Source organism: Pseudophryne corroboree, chromosome 4, assembly GCF_028390025.1.
Source record: "Pseudophryne corroboree isolate aPseCor3 chromosome 4, aPseCor3.hap2, whole genome shotgun sequence".
Classification (NCBI taxonomy): Eukaryota; Metazoa; Chordata; class Amphibia; order Anura; family Myobatrachidae; genus Pseudophryne; species Pseudophryne corroboree.
In genome coordinates, this window is record NC_086447.1 from 663,212,563 (window position 1) to 663,235,519 (window position 22,957).

General features: G+C 44.0%; 1 protein-coding gene and 1 non-coding gene across 3 annotated transcripts in view; both read left to right on the forward strand.

The window, feature by feature from the left end:
* Positions 1 to 13,745, forward strand: part of HNRNPU (heterogeneous nuclear ribonucleoprotein U) — an 86,486-nt gene extending 72,741 nt beyond the window's left edge. For both annotated transcript variants that reach the window (XM_063917811.1, XM_063917812.1), the window contains exons 6-14: positions 7,555 to 7,667; positions 8,307 to 8,570; positions 8,712 to 8,831; positions 9,430 to 9,552; positions 10,426 to 10,594; positions 10,781 to 11,050; positions 11,395 to 11,591; positions 11,716 to 11,790; positions 12,091 to 13,745. In XM_063917811.1, the coding sequence (XP_063773881.1) occupies positions 7,555 to 7,667; positions 8,307 to 8,570; positions 8,712 to 8,831; positions 9,430 to 9,552; positions 10,426 to 10,594; positions 10,781 to 11,050; positions 11,395 to 11,591; positions 11,716 to 11,790; positions 12,091 to 12,144 (1,385 nt within the window). In that variant the 3' untranslated portion in view covers positions 12,145 to 13,745. The remainder of the gene's footprint in view (positions 1 to 7,554; positions 7,668 to 8,306; positions 8,571 to 8,711; positions 8,832 to 9,429; positions 9,553 to 10,425; positions 10,595 to 10,780; positions 11,051 to 11,394; positions 11,592 to 11,715; positions 11,791 to 12,090) is intronic.
* Positions 13,746 to 20,121: 6,376 nt separating this feature from the next.
* On the forward strand, positions 20,122 to 20,234 carry LOC134913512 (U5 spliceosomal RNA). Its single transcript, XR_010177259.1, has one exon. It is a non-coding gene; the product is annotated as a U5 spliceosomal RNA (small nuclear RNA).
* The last annotated feature ends 2,723 nt before the right edge of the window (positions 20,235 to 22,957 follow it).

Sequence of the window (22,957 nt, forward strand, 5' to 3'; positions counted from 1 at the left end):
ACAAGTGGGTTCACTCCCTGTTAGATCCCCTGGGCAATAGATATTGTGTCTCAGGGATACAAGCTGGACTTTGAGGAGATGCCCCCTCACTAACGGCCCTGCCGGCTTTACCCCACGAGAGGGAATCAGTGTTAACTGCAATTCACAAATTGTGTCTTCAACAGGTGGTGGTCAAGGTTCCCCTCCTTCAACAAGGAGGGGGTTATTATTCGACCATGTTGTAGTCCCGAAACCGGACGTTTCAGTCAGACCCATATTGAATTTAAAATCCCTGAACATATACCTTTAAAAGGTTCAAGTTCAAGATGGAATCGCTAAGAGCGGTCATTGCAAGCCTGAAAGGGGGAGTTATTATGGTGACTCTGGACATAAAGGATGCATACCTTCATGTCCCCATTTATCCACCTCATCAGGCGTACCTCACAATTGCGGTACGGGATTGTCATTACCAATTTCAGACGTTGCCGTTTGGTCTCTCCACGGCCCCGATAATATTCACCAAGGTAATGGCGGAAATGATGGTGCTCCTGCGGAAGCAAGGTGTCACTATTATCCCATACTTGGACGATCTCATAAAAGCGAGATCAAGAGAGCAGTTGCTGAACAGCGTATCACTTTCTCTGGAAGTGTAACGGCAACACAGCGGGATTCTATATATTCCAAAGTCGCAGTTGGTTCCTACAGCTCATATGCCTCTCCTAGGCATGATCCTAGACACAGACCAGAAAAGGGTTTATCTCCCGATAGAGGGAGCTCATGACACTGGTCAGGAATCTATTAAAACCAAAACAGGTGCCAGTGCATCACTGCACTCGAGTACTGGGAAGGATGGTGACATCATACGAGGCCATTCCCTTCGGCAGGTTCCGTGCAAGGACCTTCCAATGGGACTTACTGGACAAGTGGTCCAGATCATATCTTCAGATGCATCGGTTAATCACCCTATCCCCCAGGGCCAGGGTGTCTCTCCTGTTGTGGCTGCAGAGTGCTCACCTTCTCGAAGGTCGCAGATTCGGCATTCGGGACTGGGTCCTGGTGACCACGGATGCAAGCCTCCGAGGGTGGGGGGCAGTCACACAGGGAAGACATTTCCAAGGGCTGTGGTCAAGTCAGGAGACTTGCCTTCACATCAACATCCTGGAACTAAGGGCCATATACAAGTCCCTGCTTCACGACCAACCGGTTCTGATTCAGTCAGACAACATCACCGCAGTGGCTCATGTAAACCGCCAAGGTGGCACAAGGAGCAGGGTGGCGATGGTAGAAGCCACCAGAATTCTTTGCTGGGCGGAGAATCACGTAAGCGTACTGTCGGCAGTGTTCATTCCGGGAGTGGACAACTGGGAAGCAGACTTCCTCAGCAGGCACGACCTCCACCCGGGAGAGTGAGGACTTCATCAAGAAGTATTCACGCAGATTGCAAGTCGGTGGGAACTGCCACAGGTGGACATGATGGCATCCCGCCTCAACAAAAAGCTGCAGAGATATTGTGCCAGGTCAAGAGACCCTCAGGCGATAGCTGTGGACGCACTGGTGACACCGTGGGTGTTCCAGTCGGTCTATGTATTTCCTCCTCTTCCTCTCATACCCAAGGTGCTGAGAATCATAAGAAAAAGAGGAGTGAGAACAATACTCATTGTTCCGGATTGGCCAAGAAGGACTTGGTATCCAGATCTGCAAGAAATGCTCACAGAGGACCCGTGGCCTCTGCCTCTAGGACAGGACTTGTGCAACAGGGGCCCTGTCTGTTCCAAGACTTACCGCGGCTGCGTTTGACGGCATCAGAAAAAGGCATTCCGGATGAGGTCATTTCTACGCTAATAGAGGCTAGGAAGGGTGTGACGGCTCAACATTATCACCGTATATGGCGAAAATATGTTGCTTGGTGTGAGGCCAGGAATGCCCCTACGGAGGAATTCCAGCTGGGCCGTTTCCTTCACTTCCTACAGTCGGGAGTGACTTTGGGCCTTAAATTGGGTTCCATTAAAGTTCAGATTTCGGCCTTATCCATTTTCTTTCAAAAAGAACTGGCTTCTCTGCCTGAAGTTCAGACGTTTGTAAAGGGAGTGCTGCATATTCAGCCCCCTTTTGTGCCTCCAGTGGCACCTTAGGATCTTAACGTGGTGTTGAGTTTCCTGAAATCACACTGGTTTGAACCACTCAGAACGGTGGAAGTAAAATATCTCACGTGGAAGGTGGTCATGCTATTAGCCTTGGCTTCGGCTAGGCGTGTGTCAGAATTGGCGGCTTTGTCACATAAAAGCCCTTATCTGGTTTTCCATGCGGATAGAGCAGAATTGCGGACCCGCCCACAATTTCTGCCGAAAGTGGTTTCATCCTTTCATATAAACCAACCTATTGTGGTGCCTGTGGCTACTACTGACTTGGAGGATTCCGAGTCACTGGATGTGGTCAGGGCTTTGAAGGTTTATGTAGCCAGAACGGCTAAGGTCAGGAAAACAGAATCTTTGTTTATCCTGTATGCTTCCAACAAGCTTGGGGTGCCTGCTTCAAAGCAAACTATTGCTTGCTGGATCTGTAACACGATTCAGCAGGCTCATTCTGCGGCAGGGTTGCCGCTGCCTAAATCAGTTAAGGCCCATTCCACAAGGAAGGTGGGCTCTTCTTGGGCGGCTGCCAGAGGGATCTCTGCATTACAGCTTTGCCGAGCGGCTACTTGGTCAGGTTCAAACACCTTTGCAAAGTTCTACAAGTTTGATACCCTGGCTGAGGAGGACCTTGTGTTTGCTCATTCGGTGCTGCAGAGTCATCCGCACTCTCCCGCCCGTTTGGGAGCTTTGGTATAATCCCCATGGTCCTTACGGAGTCCCCAGCATCCACTAGGACGTTAGAGAAAATAAGATTTTACTTACCGGTAAATCTATTTCTCGTAGTCCGTAGTGGATGCTGGGCGCCTGTCCCAAGTGTGGACTTCTTCTGCAATGCTTGTATATAGTTATTGCTTAAATAAGGGTTATGTTATAGTTGCATCAGGGTTTATCTGATGCTCTGTGATTGTTCATACTGTTAACTGGGTAAAGTTATCACAAGTTATACGGTGTGATTGGTGTGGCTGGTATGAGTCTTACCCTGGATTCCCAAAATCTTTTCCTTGTAATGTCAGCTCTTCCGGGCACAGTTTCTCTAACTGAGGTCTGGAGGAGGGACATAGAGGGAGGAGCCAGAGCACACCAGAATCTAAATTCTTTCTTAAAGTGCCCATGTCTCCTGCGGAGCCCGTCTATTCCCCATGGTCCTTACGGAGTCCCCAGCATCCACTACGGACTACGAGAAATAGATTTACCGGTAAGTAAAATCTTATTTTCTTTCCCTGAGGAGGATAGAAAGAAGTGGGAATGTCCACCTATAGTGGACGCTTCTGTATCTATATTGTCAAAGAAGGTGGTCCTACCTGTCCCTTGGACAGCCTCCTTAAAGGAGCCCGCTGATCGAAACATTGAGTCTATACTCAAATCACTATACACTGCTACAGGGGGGCTCAGAGACCCACTATCGCTTGTGCGTGGATTTCTAGGGCCATAGTAAAGTCCAGGCACCTTACTTCATGAATTAGATTCCATAGATAGGATTGACATTTACTTTTTTTTACGTCACATATAGGATTCTGCAGGTTTCATGATAGAAGCCATGAAGGACCTTGGCCTGCTTAATGCAAGGGCCTCAACCATGGCGGTTTTGGCACGCAGAGGACTCTGGCTATTGCAGTGGTCGGCGGAGGCAGAATCCAAGAAAAGTGGGGAGAACCTACCCTTTACAGGTGAGGCCTTGTTTGGGGATGCACTGGATACATGGATATCCAGAGCAACGGTGGGTAAGTCGTCATTTTTTTCCTTCCGCAGCTCCATCGGCTACAAAATCTTATCCTACACCTATTCTGCAGTCCTTTCGGACCGCAAACCTCAAGGTTCCCCCACTTTTTTTCGAGGAGGTCGTGGAAAATCCAGAAAACTTGCTGCGACAGGTTCCCAGGAACAGAAACCAGGTTCTGCTTCCTCAAAAACTTCAGCATGACGGTGGACCTCCCAGCCTGGAAATCAGGCAGGTGGGAGCGAGACGAAGATTTCAGTCACATTTGGGCAACGTCATGCTTAGACCTCTGGGTACAAGATATTGTTACCCAGGGGTACAGGTGGGAATTTCAAGAATTCTCACCGCACAGATTTTTCAAATCAGGCTTACCAGCTTCTTTGACAGAAAGTACAATTTTGCAGGAAGCTGTTCAAAAATTGGTACAAACAAATGTCATTGTTCCTGTTCCACCTCACCTACACAACAAGGGTTACTACTCAAACCTGTTTGTGGTACCGAAACCGGACTGTTCAGTAAGACCAATATTGAACCCCCACTTGAGGGTGTTCAAGATGGAGTCTGTGAGAGCGGTGGCTGCCATTTGGCCTCTCCACAGCACTGAGGGTGTTCACCAAGGTCATGTCAGAAATTATGCTACTCCGCCGCAAGCAGGGAGTAAACATAATTCCATATCTGGACGATCTACTGATAAAGGCATCTTCCTGGGAGAGGTTGTTGCAGAGTATTGCTCTCTCGACCCAACTGCTCCAGGATCATGGGCGGATCCTAAATCTTCCAAAATCACATTTGGAACCAACAAGGAGACTGCCCTTCTTGTAAATGATTCTCGACACGGAAGTACAGATGATGTTTCTACCAGTAGAGAAAGCCTTGGTGATCCAGTCAATGGTCCGGGATGTCCTGAAGCCAGCCCGGGTATCTGTTCATCAGTGCATTCGCATCCTGGGTAAATATGGTGGCCTCCTACGAGGCTCTGCAGTACAGAAGATTCCACGCAAGATTCTTCCAGCTGGATCTCCTGGACAAGTAGTCTGGATCACATCTTCACATGCACCAGCGGATACGCCTGTCGCCAAAAGCCAGAATTTCACTCCTTTGGTGGCTGCAGACTTCTCACCTGCTCGAGGGCCGCAGGTTTGGAGTTCAAAATTGGATTCCTCTAACCACAGATGCAAGCTTCAGATGTTGGTGAGCAGTCACCAAGGGGAATAAACTTCCAAGGAAAGTGGTCAAGTCAGAAAGCCATTCTTCCGATAAACATTCTGGAACAAAGGGCCATATACAAGGGCCTTCTACAAACGGCACATCTTCTGCAAGATCAAGCCGGACAATGTCACGGCGGTGTCTTACATAAACCGACAGGGCGGAATGAAGAGCAGAGCTACAACGTCGGAGGTAACAATAATCCTACTCTGGGCAGAAAGGCACGCAGTGGCGCTGTCGGCAATCTTCATTCCGGGAGTGGACAACTGGGAAGCAGACTTCTTCAGCAGACACGATCTCCATCCAGGAGAATGGGGCCACCACCAGGAGGTGTTTGCGGAAGTAACAAGCTGGTGGGGTGTACCTCAGATAGACATGATTGCCTCTCGCCTCAACAAGAAGCTTTAAAGGTACTGTTCCAGGTCAAAAGACCCACAAGCATTGGCGGTGGACACGCTGGTAACTCTGTGTGTGTTCACTCCACTTCCTCAAGCCAATAAAAAGAACAAGGGGTTCTGGCGATCCTCATTGCTTCGGGCTGGCCAAGGAGGGCTTGGTACGCGGATCTTCTGGATGATCTAAGGCCTCTTCCTCTTCGAGAGGACCTTCTCTAACAGGGGCCGTTCGTCTATCAAGACTTACCACGGCTACGTTTGACGGCATGGAAGTTGCGCGCCAGATCTTAGCTCGGAAGGGCGTTCCAAACAAATTAATTCCTACTCTGATCCATGCTGGGAAGGGAGTAACGTCTAAGCATTGCCATCGGATTTGGAGAAAGTATGTGTCTTGGTGTGACTCCAAGAAGTTTCCTGCGGTGGAGTTTCGACTAGGGCGTTTTCTCCTTTTTCTGCAAGCAGGTGTCGATGTGTGCCTACGCTTGGGCTCCATAAAAGTCCAGATCTTGGCCTTTTTACTATTCCCACGGAGGTTCAGACATTCTTGAAAGGGGTACTGCACATCCAACCACCATTTGTGCCTCCTATTGCACCATGGGATCTTAATGTGCTGTGGCAGTTCTTGCAATCGGATCGGTTTGAGACTGCAAGACGTGTGTCAGAATTGGGGGCATTGTCACACGAGAGCCCATACTTGGTTTTCCTTGAGGATAGAGCTGAGCTTGGAACGCATCAGCAATTTCTTTCAAAGGCTGTGTCGGCTTTTCATATCAACCAGCCTATTGTGGTGCCAGTGGCTACTGACAAATCAGCTGCTTCAAAGTCCTTGGATGTTGTGAGAGCTTTGAAGATTTATGTGAGGAGGACAGCTCGTCACAGGAAATCGGACGCACTGTTTGTCCTTTATGATCCCAATAAGATTGGGTGTCCTGTTTCTAAGCAGACAATTGCTCGCTGGATCAAGCTAATTATCCAGCATGCTTATTCCACGGCAGGATTGCCGGTTCCAAGATCTGTACAAGACCCACTCTACTCGTTCAGTGGGTTCTTCCTGGGCGGCTGCCCGGGGTGTCTCGGCTCTTCAACTTTGCCGAGCAGCTACTTGGTCAGGGATCGAACATGTTTGCTAAGTTCTACAAGTTCGATACTTTGGCCTCTGAGGACCTAAAGTTTGGTCAGTCAGTTCTGCAGGAGCCTCAGCACTCTCCCTCACGTACTGGGAGCTTTGGTACATCCCCATGGCACTAAATTGGACCCCAGCATCCTCTAGGACGTAAGAGAAAACAGGATTTTGGTACCTACCGGTAATTCCTTTTCTCATAGTCCGTAGAGGATGCTGGGCGCCCGCCCAGTACTTTGTTTTCCTGCATTGTTACTTAAGTATTGGTTCAACTGTTGCTGTTTTTGTTCATGCTAGTTAGCATGTGTTTGCTTCAGGTTCATGCTTCTTAGCGTGTTTTCTTTGGTTTGTGTGAGCTGGTGTGAATCTCACCACTATTTGTATTTCCTTCTCTTGAAGTATGTCCGTCTCCTCGGGCACAGCTTCTAGACTGAGTCTGGTAGGTGGGGCATAGTGGGAGGAGCCAGTCCACACTATTAACCTCTTAAAGTGCCAGTGGCTCCCAAAGGACCTGTCCATACCCCATGGTACTAAATTGGACCCCAGCATCCTCTACGGTCTAGGAGAAAAGGATTTACCGGTAGGTACCAAAATCCTGTTTACAAATTATTTCCAGATCATGTGATGAAACGGGGAAGTATGATTTCCCATTAAAAGTGGTGGTCAGACTGTGTTTAATGCCTTTTTGCTAATGTTACCATTGTAGTCACTTTACACTCTGGGCACTTCTCATAAGTAATAGCAATCTTATAAGACAAGCCAGAAATAAAAAGGTTCTTTATAGCCTGCTAAAGATTTTTTCTATTATTCACATTTAAATAGACCTTTATAAGTATTTCTTGAAACCTGAATAAGTAGTTTTAATTTTTAGCTGTATTTTAGAAATTCTGGTACTGTTGGGAAAGGCTATGCATTAAAGGATTGTGTCCAATTGCTTGCTGATCAACATGTCTGAATTTATGGTGTGGTTTTATTGCTGACATTATAATTTTGCATTAATCATAGGTGAAGATGAAAACTCTTATGGCTATTCACTGAAGGGATCTAAATATTGCAACGGTGTTGCTGAAGACTTTGGTGAGAAGTACGATGAGAATGATGTCATCACCTGTCTTGCTGTAAGTGAACACCACACATTGTGGGAACTTCTTTACATTTCTACAATGCACAAGCTTGGGGAGATTCAAATAAAGCTGGCTGTATGAACCAAGCAACATGATCATTATTTATTCTAGCTACTGTTGTCTGGTGCTGCAGTTGCCTTTAATCAATTCATGTTTTATATGTAGCCAATAGGATACTGGTGCACCTGAAAATGCATGTCCAAAAACAAGGCTGAGGATTTCACTGTATTCCAGAGAATTGCTAAATAAAAATGTCTTGACTCTTAAAACTTGAGTAAAGAATGAGTCACGGTGCAAGTTGGTTGTGGACTGTGCGTTTGCAACGCACGTAATTGTGGCAAATTTGTAACCCATAGGGTTGTGCAGAGAAATTAGCAATGCTGCTTAGGCGCACATTGCAGAGAATATAATTGCTCCATAAAGTCTTTTTGTCTTCACTGTGTAATACATAGGAAATGCATACATTCAGAGCCATCTGCACTGAAAATTTAAATTTAATAATCCTATGGGATGCTTCACAAGAAATTTCTTGTTATTGCTATGCTATGAGGTTAAACAGCATTTGCAGAGTTGCCAACCTATTTTAACCTGGTCCAAAGCCAAACTATTAATGCTGTGTTTTTGATTTTGTAGAATTTTGAAGGTGATGAAATTGAGCTTTCCTACATGAAAAATGGTCAGGATCTTGGAGTGGCTGTAAAAATTGACAAAGATGATTCTTCATACAAGGCGTTATACCCACACGTTCTCTGCCACAATTGTGCTGTAGAGTTAAACTTTGGTCAACAGGCTGAACCATTCTTTGCAATTCCTGAAGGATATTCATTTATTCAAAATATCCCGCTTGAAGATCGTGTGAGAGGACCGATAGGGCCTGAACAGAAAAAGGACTGTGAGGTGAGTAAAATGTATGTATTGTAGTGGATGCCTTGCGCTCTTCTGTGTGTGGGTTTTTTTTTTATACCTCCTAAGTAATCTATCCTGTTTGTAATACGGCCTTCATTTCATACATTGTATACTTTTGTCTTGTGTTATCAGGTAATAATGATGATCGGCTTGCCAGGAGCTGGAAAAACATCATGGGTCACTAAGCAGGTTTCAGAGAATCCTGGGAAGTATAATGTCCTTGGAACAAACAGCATTATGGAAAGAATGATGGTAAGATACAGTACTGAAGTGTAGGCTGAGATTGTTTGTAAAGGCCACTATTGGTGCCACTAATGGTATTCCGGACACCTTAGGTAGACATGGACATAAGGTTGACATGAGTATTTAGCTTTTTCAATTTTTTTTCAACGTTTTCATACTTTATGATCCACGTGGACTACAATTGGGACTGGTAACCTGTGCCGAGCGTAGCGAGGCAGCTTGCCCGGATCATGGCGAGCGAGGCAGCTTGCCCGAAGCATGGCGAGCGAAGCGAGGGGACACGGTGCACTAATTGGGGTTCCCAGTCACACTACGAAGAAAACGACACCAAAAAACATAAGAAAACTCATGTCGACTAATTGGTGTCGACCCAAGGTGTTTCGACCTTTTTGGTGTCGACCTGGAGTCCCAGACCCGCCACTAATATCAATACCATTCAAGTCAAAATGGTACAAATGTATGCAACAATATCACGATCTTCACTACTTTTAGACTCTAAACAGGTTTTCCCCTGCAATGTTTTTGCGTAACACCATATACTCTGATGCTGACTCCAACTTCATTTTCAGTAGTTTTTTATAAAACCAGATTTTATTTTTTTTTTTAGGTTGGTAATAAGAAGATGACTGACACAGTAAAACTAAATGCTTTGCTTCAGAGGGCCCCACAATGCCTTAGCAAGTTCATTGAAATTGCTGCTCGTAAAAAAAGGCACTTTATTCTTGATCAAGTAAGTAAATAAAAATCAAATCATGCCGTTATACTTTTGTGTCTTTTTTGTGGGTAGGCGCGAATTATCATGGAACAATGATTTTGAAGAAATGCTACATGGTCATGTTTTTTGAAAGTCTAAATGTAGATTAAACTGTTTTGTTATGTCATTTACAAATGTAATGGGTGCACATTTCAGCTTGCTACCTCAGGAAACTGCGAGCGGAAATGCGCATCTGTGCCTGAACAAAGCACGCTGGGGGGAAAACAATTGAGTTCTACCCATTATTTTTTTTCCTGTATAGTGTTTGCATATTGTACTAGAATCTTTACTCAGTCACAGCCCGAGTGGAGCTTAGTCTTATCCCTTAAGTCAGTGGTTTGATTTTGCCATGATAATTAACCTAATAGTGAGTTTTCTCCCATAATTGAAAATCATACAAGTATGGGGAGAAAATATAACGTCACACACAGAGGACAGGTGGTAATTGAACCAGTGATCCCAGTGCTGCTAGGCAACAATGTCAAGCACTGCCATAGCATTACTTATTATGTTTAGTTGTGATTTTTTTACTGAGATTTAGAGTAATATGTGGCTTTTCTGAGTGTCAGAGAGTCACCTGAAGTGTATCCGGTTGTATAGCAGTTCTGACACTTACTACAGTTTGTGGTTAACATGTAGTACTGTAGAGTCTCCATAAAGCAATGCCGAATTAGGAAAATTTGCAGTATACTGGGTAAATATTGGCCAGTTGGCAAAAACACTTACAAGCTTTTATAAAGCTAATTAAAGTGTGACTTGCTTCAACAAGAATCGTAAAGCTGTTGGTTGGAATATAAAGTTGTAACGAACCTAGCTAGGTTTAACATCTGGTTTTGTTTTCCCTTTTAGACCAACGTGTCTGCTGCTGCTCAGAGGAGGAAAATGTGCCTGTTTGCAGGCTTTCAGCGTAAAGCGGTTGTTGTGTGCCCAAGTGATGAGGTGTATAAAGAGAGAACTCAGAAAAAGGCTGAGGTGGAGGGCAAAGACCTGCCAGAACATGCTGTTCTTAAGATGAAAGGTAACATTAACATTGCCTTCCAGAAGTATGTACTTAAGCGTCAAAAAATAAGTGTGGTATTGTAGCTTGTTACCATATTCTGTAACTTGGGCGACTATTGCTCATTGTTGTAGACTGAAAATATTACAAAAATTGCTTATTCCGGAGCCTGTCACCCGTTATATTAATGTGTTTACTTTTCTGTAGGGAACTTTACACTACCAGAAGACAGCGAGTGCTTTGATGAAATAATTTATGTTGAATTGCAAAAGGAAGTAGCAGAGGAACTTGTAGAACAGTACAAAGAAGAGAGCAAAAAATCCCTTCCCCCTGAGAAGAAGCAAAATCTAGGAGTTAAAAAACTTAACAAGAACAAAAACAACAAGACCAGAGGTGGAATGCCCCATGGCCATGGTGGACACAGAGGCCGTGGAGGCGGAGGCTACAATATGCGTGGAGGAAACTTCAGAGGTGGAGGTAGGTTGATATTCTTGAGAAACGCTTGAATGCTCAGAAATTATTTGCACAGGGTTTCACATAGACTCTTAATGCTGCTAAGGTCATGAGGCAGTCATACATTATTGGGCTGAGCCTTGTTTACCCATGTAGGCAGGACTTGCTCTGACACAGTTGTACATGCCCATGTCAACCTGCTCCTCACCTCTACATTGTGTTCATACAGATGTTTACCAATCGATCCATCTAAACATGCTGCAGTTATCATTGGAATGGGCAAACAGCACGGGCTTGTAGATTATCCACCATAGTTTAGTTAAGTTTTGAAAATGTGTGTATTATAGTAAATACGGCTCTGATTTCAGCTCCAGTGAATCGTGGAGGATTCAACAGGAGGGGTAACATGCCACAGCGTGGCGGTGGTGGAGGAGGTGGAGCAATTGGCTACCCATATCCCCGCCCACCTGTCTACCATAACAGAGGTGGCTACGGCAACCGTGGGAACTTTGGACGTGGCGGTGGTGGTGGAGCTGTAATGCCCAGCCGTGGAAACTACAACCAGGTAAGACAATTGATGGTTGGCTGTCATAATTCATGACCATAAACACTTTAAGTTCCCTAGAGCCTTTGCGACCAACTATTAAAATTTTTAAAGCATTAACAACTTTTTGCACTTGCGTCTACAGAACTTTAGAGGAAGGGGAAACAACCGCGGCTTCAAAAACCATTCTCAGGGTTACAACCAGTGGCAACAGCAGGGTGTAAGTATTTCAAGTAATTCTAGGCACCATCCTTTTACAGGTGGCACCTGCGTACTGAAACCACTATCAATGAGGCATCTGACTCTAGCTTTAGCCATTTACATCTATAGACTCCACATACCATAGGCTACATAAGACTTAATACTGAATTTCTTGGTATCTAGTCTCTTGGGCTCCTAAATAATGACCGATGGGATGAAAAAGAAATCGTATGTTACACATAACCTAAGCGATTCTTGTTGGCATATAAGCTTACAAGCTTGTTAACATGTTAATATTTACCCCTTTTTCTAATTGCAGCAATACTGGGGTCAAAAGCCATGGAGCCAGCAGTACCACCAAGGATATTATTGAATACCCAAATAAAAATGAACTGATACATATTTCTCTTCAAAACCTTCACAAGAAGTCGACTGTTTTCTTTAGGCTAACTTTTAAAAACATTCCACAAGAGGAAGTGCCTGTGGGTTCTTTATTGGTTTTGTTTAAATCTTGTTTTAGTTGCATTTTTTTTTGGGTTGACTTTTTTTTCTTTTGTACATTTTTATTGCAGTTTTTAAGTGATTGCTAAGAACCTCAGCATTGTGCACAGTAAGAGAATGTGTCAGTATTTAAGGGTTCTACATTTTTTATCTGTACAATTTCATTTATTTTCTTTTTTTACCATACAAAAAAAGTAAAGATGTTGCTTTGTACCTGGTGTCTTTTTATTAAGGAATTTACTCCATTAAGCCCACTGGAAGGAAGTCAGGCTATATGGTCAAATAGCTCACATGCTTACATTGTAGACTTGTGTAGTGGTTCTTAGTCACCATGTAATTACCCATCGCCTCACTAGTCTAAGGACTTGAGTGCTTAAAGTCTATTTGCAGCATAAGAGAATAGTCTGAAAAAGAAGCTTTCTGAGAGATTGGAGTGTCATTGGCTCTTAATGTTCTACTTTACCTGTGGAAACCGCAGACTTTAACTTGTGAAGGTTTAACACGTTTTTGTTTGTTTTTTTTTCAATTGTTAAACATTTTGATTCTGCAGAGAAAAGGCTTAACTGCCTGTTTCTTACTAAACTAAACTTGTTGTAATCTAGTTGTCTGATGGGATCTATATGAAGTTAGCCGTGTTTGTATCTCCACTTTCCCCTTCCCATGCAACTTATAATTTGCCTACTATGCTTGTAGTTGCACCATCATTGTAAATGAATGAAATTGTGAGTTAATATTACGACATAGGATTTCTTTTTGCAATAATGTCAGTTCTTTATATTTTGCCTGCTCACCTCTAACAAGGGTGAGCTGGAATACATCCGTAGAACTTTATTTGCAATAAATAAAAGTGAATTACACTCTTGTGTTTGGGATTGTCACAAACTTTTAAGAAACCTAATCCCTGCCCCATAAAACTGCCATGTCTGCGTTATGCTTAGACTTGACTGCAATTAAAGAGATGAAAGGAATGTACTGATATCCACACTCTTTCCACTATAAAGTAGTGGATTGGGATTCCGTCCATTTTACAGCAGTTTGGCCTTGGTCCGTATGCACATCATTAAAGGCCTTGACATGGCAGTCACCTCTTATACACCAGCTGCTTTATTTTGCTACCCAAGACCTGTGCAAAGCAGTTCAGCGGTGTCCCAACCCTGCGATGAGAAGCATGGTGTAAAGTAACCTGTTACACGGAGGGATTTTCACCTATGTCCCAGCTGAATGGTACAAAATACTTTGGAGCAACTGACGTTCTGTGGCTTAATGCCCTTAAGGTAAAGTTTGACAAGCTATCTGCCTCCCGTCTCTTAACTATGGATGGGAGTATCTCCTATGAACTGACTTTGTAAATAAAGTACATGCTTGACCATTATTTTAACTAACAAGTTTCCGGTAAGTGTATACCTCCGTTAATCCCTTTTACAAAAAGGGATCTTCCCCTATTCTAGTCTGAAATAAAGTACTCCTAATTTCTCTGGTGCCTTTTTTTTTTATCTAATGTGTGAATGTTTTTGATAAACAGATTAAACCAACCACACCTTACATGATTGTGCTTGTCACAAGTTTTTGTCTTTGTATATTCTTGGTTAAAGAGTTGATGTGGCAAAAAGGATGTGTCGGTGTTATGATCTTTGACTTAGAAAGGTTTAATTACTGCTGGAAGATAATGGTAGGCATGAATACGTGCCTAAGCGTAGATGCTATAAACACAACTGTTTATCTCTTCTGATCTGGACAATGCTGTGTGGCTATGCTGCTTTATTCATGGGGGTACTTAATGCATTAGTAAATCTGCTGAAATGGTATCAGTAGTCTTATGGTCTATGCTTCAGTTATTTATACAGGTTGAGCAATAGAAAAACGCAAAGCAAGTGCTGGCAGTGTGTTTTCAAGATGGTATTGCCACCTGCCAGTGGCTAAAGAGGGGCTTCAATTTATTACATTTGGTTTTTATAAGACTACAAAGCCTTAATGATGTCCTTGTTTGCCTCTTGGCTCCTGTCCTTCACTATAAGAGGCAATTGGATATTAGTGCTGTACATCTCTTGTATCATGTTGATTTGCTGGCTATGAATTGCTGTTTTCTCTACAACCTTCATGGTGGAAGCCTGAATACTAGCCTGGTTTCCTCTGGCATGAGATGGGCAGCTGGCTAATTTGCATGTTGTATATTTGCAATTCAACAAGGAATTTATTTTGCTTTCTTATACAGATATATGAATATTGTGTTTTTGTTTTTCAGACTCCCTTTTGCATGATATCACTGTAAAATGTGAGTAATCTTTTCCACTTTCTCCCACCACTTTAAGAACATGGTGCTGCAGGATTGCTTCAGTTGTGACCTTTCCCCTTAGATTTTTGCACTGCTTATAAATATCCCTTATTCCAGATAAGTACAATAGAAGTGCGATGTAAAATCTGTGACGCCCTTCTCTGCTACACTGTTTATTATATGCTTTGCTGCATTGATAAAAGCTTTGAAACAGTCCACCCTACCCTGCTATGATCTGGCTGGTCAGAAGTGCCCACATGACTTGATGCATATGCTGCACCCAAAACTTCAGTTGTTGGAAGGTTTTTTTAAAATATATAAAAACATTTTTTATTTATTTACACTGCATAGGTCCTTATGTGTAATGCAGAATGGTCAACAAAAAAATTCTCTCAGCCCTATTGCCCAAATGAATACTAAAGTAGCCACACTGTCAGCTGCCAAGTTGACCAGGAGAAGTGTAGTGGCTTCTTTTATTTTTTATTCATTTATTTCTTTTTTACCTCACCGAGCTATGGGAATCCAAATAAATAAATAAATAATAATATATATTTTTTTTTTATTTTTTTTTTTAAGTCTGTAAAACACTGTTAGATAGCACTTTGCCCAATTGTACAGAACAGCTTGCACATCCTGGTTTGAATTGTAATATAATGGCCCTCCACCACTACCTAAACCCATTGTAATATCCAGTGTCCCCCAGTGGATGAAGGAGAAAGCGGTAAATAACTTATTCACACCCAAGAGACAGTTCAGAAAACATGGCTTCATTCTTTTGACTAAAGGAACATTTCCAACCCCACCTCCTTCCCCAGAGGTCACTTATTACACTTGCAAAATTTTCGTTTACTACAGTGCAGCTAGACATGACTAATAAATCTCTAGTGTACAGCTAATAGCAAAATACATCCTTGCTTTATATTGCATCATGCAGTATTCTTCCTAAGTAACACAACTGTTCTGTTTCTTTCAGTAGCTTGACCTATGCAAACAAGCTTTACTGGTAAGTAATGGTAAGTGTGTGTGCTTGGCCACTGATGGGTAAGTATACCATTTCAGGTGGGTTGTTTGTGTTCTGTCTTGGTAGTTTAAAAAGTACAAGTCCACACATTGAAAGCAGTTTGTAAAGGAAGTGTGATATATTGGTGACTTTTTTTTTTTTCTCTGCACAAGTGCATTGGTGCTGGCAATGAGAAATATTGTGGGGGTCTTCAATGGTATTACTGTAATTGCACCAATCCACGTATATCGTCCATGAGCACAGTTGACTCTTTAGCTCCTTCCAAAAACATTGGAGAATCATTCTACATTATGTACATTCTGCCTAATATATACAGTAAGGCTAATTACACCCATACTGAGTGGTATAAAGCTCTTAGTCCTTGTGCTCGTAAACTAGTTAAATATAGAATTTACTGCATTTCTGTAATGAAGGAATGCAACAAACTATAAACTTGGCAGACTTTCATTTTTCGTTACTTTTTGTTTACTTTTCCCTTTCCTACTAGGGTTCATTCACATCAATGCTGTGTTTAATACTGTTACTTATTGCTTCCTTCCCCTCAACTTTATGGAGTGTAACTAAATTACTAGTATTAATAGTCCATATAGTTTAAAATAAAAGTATATAACATTCTGTTTTAGGTTTAAGGGAGAAGACATGAAGCAAAATGTAGTCAGATCTTAGTCCTTAAGTGGCTTGATGCATAGCCAGATATCTCACAAATCACATCGGTGTATGGACGGGGAAAGAATAGCTAATTGGAAATACTACATTTCCATTAGATTTTCTCTAACGTCCTAAGTGGATGCTGGGGACTCCGTAAGGACCATGGGGAATAGCGGCTCCGCAGGAGACTGGGCACATCTAAAGAAAGCTTTAGGACTAACTGGTGTGCACTGGCTCCTCCCCCTATGACCCTCCTCCAAGCCTCAGTTAGATTTCTGTGCCCGACGAGAAGGGTGCACACTAGGGGCTCTCCTGAGCTTCTTAGTGAAAGTTTTAGTTTAGGTTTGTTATTTTCAGTGAGACCTGCTGGCAACAGGCACACTGCATCGAGGGACTAAGGGGAGAAGAAGCGAACTCACCTGCGTGCAGAGTGGATTGGGCTTCTTGGCTACTGGACATTAGCTCCAGAGGGACGATCACAGGTCCAGCCTGGATGGGTCCCGGAGCCGCGCCGCCGGCCCCCTTACAGAGCCAGAAGAGCGAAGAGGTCCGGAAAAATCGGCGGCAGAAGACGTTTCTGTCTTCAATAAGGTAGCGCACAGCACTGCAGCTGTGCGCCATTGCTCTCAGCACACTTCATACTCCGGTCACTGAGGGTGCAGGGCGCTGGGGGGGGGCGCCCTGAGACGCAATAAAACATGACAGAAATACCTTACATGGCAAAAAATACATCACATATAGCTCCTGGGCTATATGGATGCATTTAACCCCTGCCAGAATATACAAAAAACCGGGAGATAAGGCCGCCGAAAAGGGGGCGGAGCCTATCTCCTCAGCACACTGGCGCCATTTTCCCTCACAACTCAGTTGGAGGGAAGCTCCCTGGCTCTTCCCTGCAGTCACTACACTACAGAAAGGGTTAAAAAAAGAGAGGGGGGCACAAATTAGGCGCAGTATTAAAACCTACAGCAGCTATAAGGGGAAAAACACTTATATAAGGTTATCCCTGTATATATATAGCGCTCTGGTGTGTGCTGGCATACTCTCCCTCTGTCCCCCCAAAGGGCTAGTGGGGTCCTGTCCTCTATCAGAGCATTCCCTGTGTGTGTGCTGTGTGTCGGTACGTTTGTGTCGACATGTATGAGGAGAAAAATGATGTGGAGACGGAGCAGAGTGTCTGTAACAGTGATGTCACCCCCTAGGGGGTCGACACCTGAGTGGATTTACTGTTGAAAATTACGTGACAGTGTCAGCTCTATATAAAAAAACAGTGGTTGACATGAGACAGCCGGCTACTCAGCTTGTGCCTGTCCAGACGTCTCATAGGCCGTCAGGGGCTCTAAAGCGCCCGTTACCTCAGATGGCAGATACAGACGCCGACACGGATACTGACTCCTGTGTCGACGGTGAAGAGACAACCGTGATTTCCAGTAGGGCCACACGTTATATGATTGAGACAATGGAAAATGTTTTATACATTTCTGATAATAAGAGTACCACCAAAAAGGGGTATTATGTTCGGTGAGGGAAAAACTACCTGTAGTTTTCCTGAATCTGAGAAATAAAATGAGGTGTGTGATGATGCGTGGGTTTCCCCCCGATAACAATTGATAATTTCTTAAAAAATATTGGCTGTATACCCTTTCCCGCCAGAGGTTAGGGTGCGTTGGGAAACACCCCCTAGGGGGGATAAGGCGCTCACACGCTTGTAAGAACAAGGGCTCTACCCTCTCATGAGATGGCCGCCCTTAAGGATCCTGCTGATAGAAAGCAGGAGGGTATCCAAATACGTATTTACACACATACTGGTGTTATACTGCGACCAGCAATCGCCTCAGCCTGGAGGTGCAGTGCTGGGTTGGCATGGTCGGATTCCCTGACTGGAAATGTTGATATCCTAGATAAGGATAGTATATTATTGCCTATAGAGCATTAAAAGATGCATTTCTATATATGCATGATGCACAGCGGAATATTTGCCGACTGGCATCAAGTATAAGTGCATTGTCCAATTCTACCAGTAAAATGGTCAGGTGATGCGGAATCCAAACGGCATTTGGAAGTATTGCCTTTGAAAGGGACATTTGGGGTCGGTCTTTTAGACCTGGTGGCCACGGCAACAACTGGGAAATCCACGTTTGTACCCCAGGTCGCCTCTCAAAATAAGACGCCGTATTATCAGGCGCAGTCCTTTGTTGGCAAGCGGACAAAAGGTTCCTCTTTCTTTTTCATCCACTAGGGGTCACTGGAGTACTCTTGGGATATGGATGGCGTAGCAGAACAAAGGCACTGAATATTTAAATTTAGAACTCTCCACCCCTCCATATCCCAGAGTACCTCAGTGTACGAACCCAGTGTTTTTTCTGTGCTCAAAGCACTAACATCGGCTTGTGGGATTCCCACACTTGTTGGAAGATTTTATTAATTTTTCATTTTTATTTTTAATTTTTTTTAATAGCACATCCCTTCCCAGTTTCAAGAAAGACATGGGTCCGGGATAGTGCCGCTGCACGGGCAGCGCATGGCGTGTCGGTCCTCACAAAGAGCACCCTCACAGCCACAGACAGCCCACTGCTCCTGCAAAGAGCAGCCAGGACTAGAGAGCTGGACGGAGCTTACACAGAAGAAGCCCCGTCGCAGCCATAGATCACTGGAAAGCTGACTGAAAGCTGGACGGAGCTTACACATAGAAGCCCCGTCGCAGCCAGGACTACAGAGCTGGACGGAGCTTACACATAGAAGCCCCGTCGCAGCCAGGACTACAGAGCTGGACGGAGCTTACACAGAAGAAGCCCCGTCACAGCCATGAGTTACATCACTGAAGCTGGACGGAGCTTACACATAAGAAGCCCGTCGCAGCCATGATCAGGAGCAAGCAAGGTAGGCTGGGGAACGGGGCGGTCAGCGCAGGCTGCCGCCCCGCTATGTTGGGGTTAATATGTTGCTTCGCCGCTCATACGCCCGCCAAGCCCCAGCCGCTACGTCTGCAAGCCGCCCGTCCCAGCGCTCCGTTCGGCCGCCCAGCTCCGTACGGCCGCCCAGCAGGGGGGAAGCCATACTCAGTCTCAGTATGACCGCCGCTCCGTCCGGCCGCCGAGCACCATCCACCCACAAGTGCCAGTGCAGGCTTCCCGCAGAGAGTTCGGCCGCCCAGCTCCGTCCGGCCGCCCAGCGCCATACGGCCGCAGACGCTCCCTCAGTCTCAGTACAGAGACGGTGACATGCCAGTGCAGGCTTCCCGCAGACACACAGCGTTACAGGGGGGAAGAGGCACGGTGGAAGCTGGCGGATCAAATATATGAACAGCAGTGTGTGTATATATATATATATATATATATATATATATATATATATATATATATATATATATATATATATATATATATATATGTCACAGGTATTTATAATGTATTGTTACCTGTCCTGGCAGTAATAGGCTATTGAATCTATATTACTGTCTGTGATTTTCACGGTATAATAGGCTATTGAGCCTATATTAATGGCTGTTATTAACACTGTAAATAGGCTATGGAGCCTATATTAAGACTGTGGTTATCACTGTATAATAGGCTATTGAGCCTATATTAATGCTGTATAAATATATTAATGTCTGTAATTATCATAGGCTATGAGCTTATATATATTTATTCATAGAGCATGTGTTGTACCCGGCCTGTGATTATACTGTATAATAGGCTATATTAACACGGAAACATTTGTAATTTGTTCTGTGATTATCAGGGTCAGCATGGCAAAGGGGCCATTTTAACCATGCTTCCTGTTGTTTTCCAGTTTGTAATTCTGGAACATTCCTGCCCTACATCTCTAAGCCACCAGAGGCGCAGGGGTGTTAGTGGGAATTTGGTTCGGGTTTCACATGCCCATGTGAACTGATTTTCACATAAAGAATACTCTGGTTTCTCTTCAGATCGAATAAATCTTTCACCTTTTACTAAAGATTTCCGTAGAGAGGAACAACCATGAGTTTCATATACAATAAAATATATATATGACACATAATAACTTCAATAAGTCGTGCAAGTGTCTGTCCGTTGCCTATTGTGGTGTCTGTCTGCATAGCGAGTAAGGCTCTAGCGCAGACTAAAAATAATTTTAAAAATCCTATAAGCATGGGCAATTCAAATTAAAAGAGCGGTAACATCGGAGTCTCGGAAGTTACTCCGCCAGCTCTAACAAAAGACAGTCTTTCCAGAGTGTTTATTTAACTGGTCTTATAATTTAATGCACGATTCTATGTCAAATCTCACACCGATAACTACTAGTGAGAAGGGTACATTAGTCCAGCACTCAGATAGTGCGGGGTTTTTGACAACATACATTGCTAAATCCCAGTGAGTCAATGTCTCTATTTTTACAGAGACTGAGTAGACTCTAACCACTATTTAATCGTTTCCAAAATGACGCGATCCGCCATTGGTAAATGCGTCTGTGTCAAACATTATAAAGACCCAAGATACATTTGGGTCACTAGACTCTATGTATGGAAACAATGAGATCACTGTTAAAAGAAGCTGCAGAGTATATCTGTAAAGCTTCTGCTAACGCCGGTTACTTCGATTCTCACTTTTCATCGTCGCTAGTTTCAGCACGACAAGGCCAGAGCTTGTTTGGTCCTAAATTTGATATTCAGCCATTACCGCATCCAGTATCAAAACGGAAATACTTGTGCCGGCGTTTAATCCCTTTAGACTTCAGTTTTTTCAAGGCGGTGGTACAAAACAGTCACGCCTTGTAACGACAGGACGCTACAGTCAGCAAGCCAGTGGCTTGGAGACCTCTTTTCCAATTGTGGAAGCGCGTCTTTACATGTTACATTTGCGGGGTTTCCAGACTTCAACTCATGGATGTCTCAGCTATTTACAGATTAAAGGACAAGACTGCCTCTGTCGAACGGTTTGGCAGGTTGCCATTTAGTCTCTGCTGGTTTTCAGCTGTCTTTATAACCAGGCAGTAGTACACCAACAGAGTCAGGGTTACTTATTCCCCTCTGTTTGAGGTAACAAAACCAGACAGCTCCGTCGCAATCTCAATCAGCAAGTCACTTACTGCAGTTTGAAAATGGATTTTCTGCGGTTAGTATTTGCTTATTGGAGCCACAAAATTGCATAATTGCACTTGATCTTCACAATGCGTATTTACCCATTCCGGTTTGGTCATCACAGGTTCTAGCGTTTGCAAAACGCCACAACCATTTCAGGTCTACCGTTTCTTGTCAACGCCTCGGGTATTTACCAAAGTGATGTTGGTGATGATAGCTCATCTCAGAGTCCTGACGGTGACAATCGTTCCATACTTAGACGATCTGCTCATAAGAACTCTGTCTCAACAGAGTTCCTCTATCTTAGACGATCTGCTCATAAGAACTCTGTCTCAACAAAGTTCCTCTATCTTAGACGATCTGCTCATAAGAACTCTGTCTCAACAAAGTTCCTCTAACTTGCGCTACTAATGTATACTGCGGTGGCAGATCAAGTTAAAAAACAATCGCATCTAATTCCGTCTGAACGACGTCAATTCCTAGGTAAGATTATAAATACGGTAAATCAAAGACATTTACCTACTACACCAGAAAGAACAAATGTACATCTAGTAATTAGTGCAAAACACGCACACTAGCGGTACATTGGTGTATTCGCCTGTTAAGAATAATGATGTGTTTCAAAGCGATTTAGTTCGCCGGCCTTCACTCGCGTTTCCCACAGAGGGGCGAGGGTATATATACTCTGGACGAGAGTCTCAGAGGTTCAGGAGTTGTAGTTAAAAAAGATCAGCGACAGGTTCTAAAACGGATCACGACAGATTGCTGTCGATAAATGTCCTGGAACTCCGTGCAATTTACAATGCACTACATGCTTCGCTTTCAGTCTGACCAAGGGCAGTCAGATAACGCAACGGGAGTTGCATACACAACAACCAGGGAGAACCAAGAAGCCGCATGGCAATGCGGCAGGTAACTCGAATCCTCAATTGCCCAGAACACCATTATGTGATAAGGTCAACGGGGTTCATTCCGTGAGTGGACATCTGTTAGACAGATGATCTCACCCGTCAGGATTTATATCCTGAAAACTGGACATTAAATCCAGAGGTGTTCATATGTGAGTCCACAGAAGGGGGTTACCCTCAGGTATACATGATGGCATCTCGCCACAATTACAAAAGCTCAGTATGTGTACAAAACAACAGATCACAAGGGCAGTGGCGGTGGAGTCTCTCACATTCGTGTGGTCATTCAGCATCGTGTATCTGGCTCCACCATTTTCCGCTGCTCTCTCCGTTGCCAAAACGGATCATAAGACAGTTCGTCACAGTCATACTAGTGATATCTCATGGGTTTCGGAGAGCTTGCTTCTCGAATCTCCAAGGAATACTTGCACACGATCTTGGCCCGCTCATAATACGTCCAACCTGTTACAACAGGGAACGTTCTTTTACCCATAGTTACCTATGTACCTATGTACCGCAGCTGCGGTTGACGGGGTGAGGGTTCAGACCGGCCTCTTAAGAAAAGAAATAGGGCATTACAGTATCGGTTATACCAACCATGTTACGAGCTAGTAAGCCGCTTAAGGCAGCTCATTATTACAAAATTTGGTGTGCTTACATAGGTGGTAAAGCTCGGAAGTTTCCGACATTATCCTTCAAGTTACCCGTATTCTGTTAAACGGGGTGGGATGGAAAACTGCGTTTATCTGCACTGAGGGTGCAGGTATCTGTGTGGTC